Source organism: Limulus polyphemus, unplaced genomic scaffold (assembly GCF_000517525.1).
Source record: "Limulus polyphemus unplaced genomic scaffold, Limulus_polyphemus-2.1.2 Scaffold104, whole genome shotgun sequence".
Taxonomy (NCBI): Eukaryota; Metazoa; Arthropoda; class Merostomata; order Xiphosura; family Limulidae; genus Limulus; species Limulus polyphemus.
Window position 1 is genome coordinate 143,040 of NW_013665714.1, and position 10,846 is coordinate 153,885.

Here is a 10,846-nt window from a genome sequence, read left to right on the forward strand (position 1 = left end):
AATTAAAATAGTAATAAGAAAATAAATATACCAGCTCGTCAGAGATATTTTTTAAAACAAATATATATCAGTTAATTGAAAAGGATGAGTTAAATTACTTTACTTGATACAGCTAACTCTTTGTTGACGGGGACAATGAAAGTTAAAAAGACACTCGTAACTTCATTTTAAGCAGGGCATTAAAAATTATGCATAACAGCAGAAAAACACAGAAAGCTTCGTCAAGATTGGCCGAATGCATATATTTGTGGGATATATTTTATATCATTAAGAATAATAAGAACACTTAGTTAATTTTTTAACTGTAGACGTCTAAAAGACATCTAAAAAAAACATTGGATCATTTAAATATTAAAGATAGAACATAAGATTTATAGTAGAGCAACAAGTATAATATAATCTACCATTTCTATATGTGTTGGTTGAAAATAAAAATGGGGTTTTAAAATGCGAAAAATACCAATATTCAGAAATTTTATAAAATAAATTTAATTAGGATTTTAGTATATAGAATTTTATATATAAATAGTTGTTTACTAGTTTTTTGGAATAAAAAGTTCTTGATAAAAAATGAGTTTCCGCGGAAAATTGTAGATAAATTTGTTAAGGATTATTTGAACAATCAACATATGTCCCCAGACATAAAATCAACAGCAAAGAAACAGAAATAGTATATTTCTTTGTTATTTACGAGACCATAATCTTTTGAAACTAAAAAAAAATCTTATTCAAATTATTATATCCACAATTAGATTAAAGTAGATATTGCAATCATTAAAGTGAAACATAAAATACCAACAGTGAAACATAAAATACCAACAGGGAAATATAAAATACCAACAGTGAAACATAAAATACCAACAGTGAAACATAAAATACCAATAGGGAAATACAAAATACCAACAGGGAAATATAAAATACCAACAGTGAAACATAACATACCAACAGTGAAACATAAAATACCAACAGGGAAATATAAAATACCAACAGGGAAATATAAAATACCAACAGTGAAACAAAACATACCAACAGGGAAACATAAAATGCCAACAGTGAAACATAAAATACCAACAGTGAAACATAAAATACCAACAGTGTAGCATAAAATACCAACATTGCAGAACTTTAACCTTGTTTATCAATTTAGATAACCGATATCTAATTCTATGCATATAGCTTTTACAATTAGACTTCAGAATCCAGAATTCTAGAACAATCTGCTTTAAGTCTAAATATTATTATTTTGCGAATTTCGTTTCCTTATTCATTTCCCCATTTTATAGCTTTTTACATTACTTTTACTTTGAATACAAAATTAGCATTATGTATATGTTATATTAGATATGTTGTTGAATTGAATTAATACGAGACTTTTGTGAATCTCTAGAAATAAAAAGAAAAGTGATGATTAACTAGCTCAAGTATTATACTTAACACTTCATGTTAAAATGTTTCTTGGAGAGATTTCAAAGATCTTGCTTTCAGCAAACTAATGCTTAAATTTAGTACAGACGTGATAGTAACGCGCCGTAAGTGTTACTTCAAGAGGCTGTCGTATATTTTTATGAATATCATAAAATTGTAGCACAAGTGAAAGCCGAGTTGGAGAGCAAGAAACTAAATATTATAGAAATTTATTACCTCCAACTCTCAGAAAAGTGAAGTAGGGTTCTAGTGAGTACGTAGGGAATCAGTTGGTTCTAAGTACAGTCCTTGGTGGAGTTAAACCTTTCCATTTAATGTAGAATTATTTTTTTTGTCTTATAAGTGCCGCAGAAAGAATAGGAAGGAATTCATCATGAGATAACGTTTCTTGTTTTACTGTTATATGTCCATTTTTTTCTGAGAAGACATCTGCCTAAAAATAGCAGTCCTTGGATCATTAAACAACTTAATGAATTCTTTACGTTTTCGTTTATATAAAGGTATTACGAAAACATTTATAAATAAATCAACTATATATTTCATTTCCAGAAGAATATATAAACTACCAAAATATTTGTTGAGACTAATAAAAAAAAACACCCCGATTGCTTTGAAGGATGTTGAAAACAATTTTCTCTGCAATAAGAAAATGCCGAACTAATTACAGCCATGTTTTCGATAATATGTCGTTGCAAGGAAATTCTGCAAGATAAGAGCTATTGTAACTTATAATTGGCTAAATTAACTTACAAGGTACTTAATAAGAAGGTTAAATTTTGAAAGAATAGTTTTGTTAATTGTATCCTTAACCTGACATCTCGGACCCATAAAAAGATATCATTTTGATAACTGCCATTTATGGGAAATGTGAACAATTAATCGTGACATAAAGTATTCTTTATTTTCTTGATATCCGTATAACATGGGTATGCTACGTAATGTATATAGTTTATTACTTTATGTTAAAAGTGATAGTAGATACAGAATGAATTAATACTGACATATGTAACTGCATGATTTTGACATGACGTTAAAGACACAACTTCAACTTAATAGTTTGTCAAGTGCTGAAAATTTTAACCCAAGTATCTCTGTAATGATTTATGTAAATATATTAAAAATGCGTATGTGGATATAACATGTAACACACAAGTTTCACAAATATTACCAGAGAGTTTTGAAGAAAAGGTTTTACATATTTATCAAAACTATCGAAATATTTTACACAAAATAAATATTGGATTAAATCAACTCATACTGATTTTTAATGGTGTATATATATTTGTAGAGAATTATAATCACATTTCAAATAGTAATAAGTGGGATTATTTGATGATATCGCTTTTCTTTTACATTGTCAAGCTTCCGATTTATATCACTAACAGGTTTGGCGTGATTTTGTGGCTAGAGTGCACGGAGAATTCATGTTTCGCGTCCTTCCTTTGGGTTCGTGGGTCCGTTAGAAGAGTGACAGTCAAATCTCGCCAGTTGACATGCAGGAGTAGTCTAATAATTGACGATTAATGATTGTTGACTGGCTGCCTTTTTTTTTTGTAGCTTTGCGCGAAAATTTTGAAACAAACAAAGAAATCACGACTTTGGTTCAAATATACATGCAGTGATCTATACATAAAGGTTTATTTTCTTTTCACACGCATGTCATAATAAGTGTTTTAATAGTTATGAAACTTTAAACTGCTTTAAAAATACTCATAACTATAAATTCTGAAAAAGTAGTTAGCACACAGGATCACACACAGAAGGTGGAATGATTTTGAAAAAAGCCCAAAACTCGAGCGTTTTCGAATAGTAGGCTACTCTTCTCCTGCTTCTTTATTCTCCTGGAGAAGAAAAATAGTCTAGTATTCGAAAGCGCCCGAGTTTTGGGTATTTTTTTTTTGAAACTCATAATCATAAGATAGTCGGATACACATGTAAAAAGAAACCTTTCAGTTCTTTTTTGGGCTTTGGGGTTTTTATTATGTGGGAGAAAATAACGAGTAAATAGCCGAAAAACTATTTATTTATTTTATGTTTGCATTTATTAAATGCAAATTTTAAGATACGTCACTGTAGCTGTCGTTAGTGGGAAAGTATGCGATATATATATATATCAATGTGGAGTAATACAACATTATTATTTTCTATCTATTAAATATCTGTAGAATAGTTAAAATACAAGATAGATTAATAAAGCTAACTTCAAATAAGTCATTCATATCTTTTACTTGTAATATAAATATTCATACAATTAATATTTTGCTATTTTTAAGCAGTATAAATATTTACATTTTTTAAAAACATTTATGTCTGTCATTGTAAAAAATATATGGTAAGGTCTCTTAAATATTTCCACATTAAACTGTTGCTCAAACATTTCGACGTATAAATATATACACTACTCAAAATTATTAATGAATAATCACTGTAGCTTGTTTCATCTCGTAATAATATAAAAACGCCTAAGTTTGAAAGTAATATATATATATCTATATTATGACTATGTGCCAAATCGAATTTATATGACACAATAAAATATTAATACGCACAGCCCATTAGTAGGATGACATACTTATGAACTTACGAACTATTTTCTTTACATTTGAATCTGTTCTGAAAATGGCAATAAAGGACTTAAATTTGAAGGTCATTAATTATATACTTGCTATACGGTTATATTTATGTATATTATTTTTATTTAAGTAGGTTCAATTATTTGACATTACTAACATATACTTTTTTTTTTTGCTGGTGCATGCGTAAATACATATCCTTATATAATACCAATAATATCAGTTGCGAATACGTATTACACTGATACCAATCTGAATGCTTTATAATTATATCAATTTTGAATATGTATCAAAATGATATTAATTCTGAATACGTGTGAACATGGAATGGCGCATTCATGTTTTTGTTTAATTTTCTCATCTATTGTCGAGTTGAGTTAGTACTCACGTTAATGTTTCAAGCATATGGTAGCCGTCATTTTAAGATAAATGGTTGATTTCAAATAACTTAATCATCTAAGATAATCGATGCTCTATTATAAGTTTTGTTTTTAGTTATTTCGATATAATATACGGATTTGTTCGCTTTAATTTTACAAATAATTTGTTTATCTATTATTTTAGAATATAACGTAAAGCTAAGACAATGGAAGAGATAAGACAGAGGTACTGGGATTAGAAGTGGACAATCTCAATGGCTAGACAACTTTACGAAACAGCCTTCGACAGCAAAGTTCGAAGGGAAGTAGAAGACATTGACAAGTTAGTTCAAAGTCCAGTTTTGTCAGAAATTGGCCGAAGGAGACATAGCTCTGGGCCAAGATCCGGATCTGCACCGTCTTCCAGCAGCGGGTCTTCTTCCAATACACCTACTCATCAACCATATCTGACAGCAAGGGAGTCTCCACGTAGGGGACCCTGCCAGGCTTTGCCTCAATTTTTTCATACCGAAAAAAGAAAAGTGACTCTTGTGCGGGATAGTCCTCGTTCTTCACCTCTTCTTTCACGCAACACTCACACGGGTTCGCTACAATTATCTCGACCAGCAAAAGAAACAGAATTCGAACTAAAGATACAAGAGATTAAACATGGATGTAATTCACAATCCCTGAACACTAAGACTGGTGAAAAGGAATCTTCTTTCACAAAATACATCCCAGAAGATTTCCTAGGAACAAGCAAGATCTCCCATAGCAATCGGTGCTTAGTTTCTACTAATGACGTCAACCAGAAGGAAAAGATTTCGAACAAATTGCTATCTGGATCAAAAGGCCAAGGATTCAAACAGCTAAATACTGAAAGTAAAAAGACTAAATCATTTGAGACAGTTTCGGGTTCGTTAGATCGAAAAAACTCCAAAACGACTAAAAACAGCTCCGCTTCTAAACTGCATATTCCAAATGGTGCTTTATTAGATAATACCTACGCAGATAGACCAGCTGTTTGTTCTTCTATGATCCACGAAAAGAAGCTTATAAAAAACACTAATACGTTTCGGGATTCACCCAAGCATTCCAGTGTATCTGGACATGAAACAAATTTTTCTAAATCTTTTAATTCAAATTTCGAAAAAGGTTCTTCATCGTTAAGCTCAAAAGAGATATTAAACAACTCTCAGTTACTTAAACCTCACAAACAATTACACTTTCAAAGTGATCAAGATCATTCTAAAGATAGCTCAAAACTCGACACGAATTTACCCGAAATAGACCATCCTTCAACAACCAACAAAAATGTATCACAAAGCTGTCAACCATTGATCAGTAAATCGCAAAGCTCTACATCGTTAAAAGACCGACGCTATTTGTGGAATGAGTCAGAATTACAACTGAAATCTAAAAATCTAGATCCCGTGAACGAGAATAAAATAGCTGATGAAAGCAATCATTTTAAGCAAGGTATAAGCTGTAAAGAAGATTCTAAGGATGAAAATGAAACTAAAGATGAATCTATTTCAGTTCGTCCAGGAGGAAAGGAAGAAGAAAGTAGTAGATCTGAAAAAGTCACTGCCCCTAATGATAAACTCATCACTCGACCAAAAAGACCAGGATCCCTTTCAATTCCTAGTTTATCAGGAATGTCAATACCAATCCCAGTACGAACACAACATATTCAGTCTCCTCCTACTGCCACCACCACCACATCTTCCGACAAAGACAATACTGCTAACAAAGCATCCACATCTAAGGACTCAGGTGATTGAATACTTATTTATAACTTGTAATTGATACTGTACATACAGAGTTGAGGTATTCATACATTAGCTTGTGATTTCTAGAAGAAGAAGAAAGAAAAGATAATCTAACACTAATCAAGTTTTTGGAGAATTAAGTATATGTAGGCCTACAATCCAATACTTATAATATTTTACTGAGAAAGCATTTAAAATGCAAATAAGTTTAAAAGCTAGAAAATTTGTATAAATAATTTTAACAAACAAAATGTGTCAACATTTTAACAAACGAAACATAACTGGTAAAAAATACTTACATTAAGATTTATCATTTTGAATATGAACATAAACATGAATATCAGTTTCTTAGAATGTCACAAAACCTGTCTTCTAGAGAAGTAAATCAAAAGTTCCGAGCAACGCTATAGATCTTTGAGTAAGGAAGCACATTAAGCTAATGTAATAATAGGTAGGCAAGCAACGATTTATAAACATAAGGAAGAGTTTTATTGATAGTGGAACAAGAAAACGTTTCCTTATGCTTATAACTCGTTGTTTGTCTACCTATTATAAACACTAAAGATCGACCATTAGTCATGTTTCACACATTTTTGTTTGGATAAAACCTAAAAATGGAGATTTAACTTTTGTACAAATAAAGGGTAAAATGAATCTATGAAATGTTTACAATGTTTATTTTCTAAGCCAATTGTCATTAGAAAAAAGAGCTTTCAATTTTGTATGCATATACTAAGAAACCTGTAAGAACTTGATAAGTTTGTACATATATGTATATATGATAAACAGAAAATTTCCATTATATCAGTATATTAAATACTTTCAACCCGTTTTGTGAAATGTTTATAACTAGAATTATAGGAAATGCATTACAATGAACAAAATCAACACAACAAACACTGAGTTTAATGGCACTTTATATGAATGGTGTGCAATATATCCAGTGATATCCTTCGAACTAGTTTTTCTTTCTTCGATTGTTCCATGACTACCTATTATTGTGTGTTTCTGAAGCTTCTGCTGTGGTATAATATCCTTTGAACTAGTTTCTCTTTCTTCGATTGTTCCATGACTACCTATTATTGTGTGTTTCTGCAGCTTCTGTTGTGGTATGATATCCTTTGAACTAGTTTCTCTTTCTTCGATTGTTTCATGACTACCTATTATTGTGTGTTTCTGCAGCTTCTGTTGTGGTATGATATCCTTTGAACTAGTTTCTCTTTCTTCGATTGTTCCATGACTACCTATTATTGTGTGTTTCTGAAGCTTCTGCTGTGGTATAATATCCTTTGAACTAGTTTCTCTTTCTTCGATTGTTCCATGACTACCTATTATTGTGTGTTTCTGCAGCTTCTGTTGTGGTATGATATCCTTTGAACTAGTTTCTCTTTCTTCGATTGTTCCATGACTACCTATTATTGTGTGTTTCTGCAGCTTCTGTTGTGGTATGATATCCTTCGAACTAGTTTCTCTTTCTTCGATTGTTCCATGACTACTTCTGTTGTGGTAAGTTCCTGCGATGGACAGATAGATCAGTCTTAAACCACAAATTTTTCCCAAATATTCAACTGCTAACGGATATCTACTTCCAAGGTCCCTTTTAAGCAAACCAAAGACAGTCCATTGGAGCCACATCAAGAAACTTGACAGGTATCTGGTTGAATGGGATTGCTTTGATTACACTTTCTTCAGTCATTTTGCTCATAAAAGCAGTTGTTGATTTCGAGGTATAGCTCAAAGCTTGTGAACCATTGGCTTGTTACCTTTGTCGACTTGAAATTCATGTTTATTATCTTGTTAGCAGAGTATAAGATATGTCCAGCTTTATTGTAATGTTTATTTGGGTCAGAAGTTTCTATTTTGTAATCATAACCTTCACTTTACGGATGAGAGAGTGTTGCTTAGATCAGATTAAAGTATGGTTTCGGAACCAACTGTTGTTTGAAGCACTCTGGTGTGCAAATCGTTCCGCTTATATTGAGAATATTAAAATCTTTCTTTTTCAAAATGCTACGTTTTTTCACTCTACATAGTTTAACATTCTCGCTATAAGAACATCTTTCCTAGAAAACGGATATGACATATATATGTGTGTGTTTCTTTAGATGTCATTTTTCCGTGGTGGAATTGTACTGTCGAATTAAGCAAAACTTGGTGCGAACCAAATATATAGATACTGATCATCTCGTCCGTACCTGTGGTAACACCTCACTGTATTAGCATATACAAATTGCTCATATAAAGTGTGATTAACCTTCTATATACAATACGTCTAGTATAGTGACAATAGTCACCATAATCAAGTTAACATGATGTGGACTTCCCTATTGTTGTTATTCAGTCTGTTTAAACAGAATTCCTTTATAAGACAGGATATGTATTCGTCAACATATTCAAAGTATTTTTTGGATAGAGATGTGTGTACATGTGTTTATAAAGCGGATTGCATGTAATTAGCATATATAACGTCTATACGTTTATTTACGATTATGTACTAAAGCTAATTTTTAATGTAGTATTCATGCGCTCTTTCATAGGGTTTATAAAATCTTTGGGATTGTTTATAAGATATATTTATTTTTACATAATTAAATGAGAAAACAACTGATGATTTTGCACTTTATTTATTGATTTATTACAAAAACCAAACCATCGACACACACACATATATATATATATATATACTAAATATATATATATAAATATATATATAATCTAAAATTTGTGTGTATACTTATTTTGTAACTGACACCTAAATAAAATGTTTCTTTATATTTTTGTTCGTTTTAATATTCGTAGTCAACCAATATTTTTACAGTTCCTGTTCCTTGTTTTACACGAAACATTTACGAATAGATTCGTTTTTGATGCAACGGAAATTAACTTTCCTTAAGAATATTTGGCCACTTTACTCCATATTCCTTTGGTCCTTTGGTTAAATTAGGTAACTAATTAGTCTCTATCTTGATATTTTTTTATTTTATAAAATGTGCATCTGATAATTCCTTAATATGAAATGTAAGCTTTCCACAGTTTGCTATTTCATCACCCTAAAATTATTTAAGCTAAATTAAAAGGACCGTGTAAAGTATGCTTATTATTTTATATGCAGATTGTTTATTAACGTATTCACCACTGAACAACCTATATGGGACGAGGATTAGTCCCTGATTTTTAAAATATAAGTAATGGCTTTTTACGTAGAGTAATCCATTATCCAGGGTGCTACTGAGCTATGTCTGCTCTATGTTGTTTAAGTTCTATCTATGTATTTTCTTAGCCTGAGTCTTTCGTTTAAAAAGCATTTTGGTACAAGTCATAAGCATTTACAATTATCAATTTAAGTTTTAGCTCTAAAGTGGAATCATTTTAAGCGTTTTGTTATACGTTTAAAGCTCAAATTCGTTTACTTTTGAGCTGGCAGGTTTTCTTTCTTTATTTTAATCTTCATTTAAGCCCAGCAGATAAAATCGAAATTGTTCACTCTGTGAAGAAAGAATCAAATTATCGAAAAATAAATCTAGTTACATATAGCGTTTCTTCTTAACTTACTCAGCCTCTTTCAGTGCTTAGAAGAAAAGGATTACAATAGATTATTTCTCAGTTAGCATATTTTACAAAATATTTGATACTGGCTTATCGCTGTTGTATATGTTTTTATATTTTGTATATATAATTTATAACCGCATATAATTAGGACCGTGTAGATTTTTACACATTAATAGATCCGTGTAGCGTGTTTCTGATGTTTGAAAATTTATATTATACTACTTATTAAAGACGTTATTTGAATAAATATTTATTACATCGTACGCCTTCGAGCGTATTCAGTCAACCTCCGTCTGTTTTTAGAGTATTCGAATTATTTCCTTATTATATTACAGTTCTTGATTTTTCAATGCTTATACATGCACTTTTCTTTACTGTATTTCACAAGGGATGTAACGTTGTTTGGGAGTATTTTTCTTTTTATATATATAAGTGTATGCATGCCCATTTAATTTAGAACAGTACGTTTTATAGTAATAAATAAGGTAAACTAGATTTTGAGTGTTAGTTTGAAGTACTTTGACATTTTGCTACAGAAACAAAGGCACTTGTGGGAATATGTCTTTTACATTGAAATGTCTTTGGTCTTTATGGTTTTAAGTTGAATTATTTTTGATGAAACCAGTTTAGGCTCACGAGAGTTTAATGTTGATTTTTCAACATAATGATTAGCAAGTAAGTAGAGGAAAATTTTTACAGACGGTTGTTTGCTAAAAGTAAAAAGAAAAGACAAAATTCTAATGAACACACAGACAATGCTAAAATATAATAATTTTTAACGTAGTACCATTTCACACAAGATTTACTACACAATGTATTATCTGTGCTCTGCCCACACGGGTATCGAAACCCGGATTCTAGTCTTGTAAGTTCGCAGATTTACTATATTGCCACTGGGGGGATTCGCATAGGCGATAAAGACACAGAAATTAAAGAATACTTTACAAAATCACCAAATTATATATATATTGTTATTTCTGGAAGATGACATTTCGAGCTGGCTCTCTTCATGTCATCTTCCTTAATTAAAAATATATAAAACTTGACGGTTTTGTAACCTATTCTTTGATTTTATGGTATTTCATATAAAGTTTGTTTGTTTGTTTTGTTTGTTTTTTGAATTTCGCGCAAAGCTACACGAGGGCTATCTGCGCTAGCCGTCCCTAAT

At 30.9% G+C, this 10,846-nt stretch overlaps 1 protein-coding gene across 3 annotated transcripts in view; it reads left to right on the forward strand.

Annotated features, from left to right (window-relative positions):
- Positions 1–10,846, forward strand: part of LOC106470397 (mucin-4-like) — a 62,073-nt gene that overhangs the window by 38,349 nt on the left and 12,878 nt on the right. For all 3 annotated transcript variants that reach the window (XM_022399808.1, XM_022399801.1, XM_022399793.1), the window contains one exon: positions 4,563–6,133. In XM_022399808.1, coding sequence (XP_022255516.1) covers positions 4,633–6,133 — 1,501 coding nt within the window. In that variant the 5' untranslated portion in view covers positions 4,563–4,632. The remainder of the gene's footprint in view (positions 1–4,562; positions 6,134–10,846) is intronic.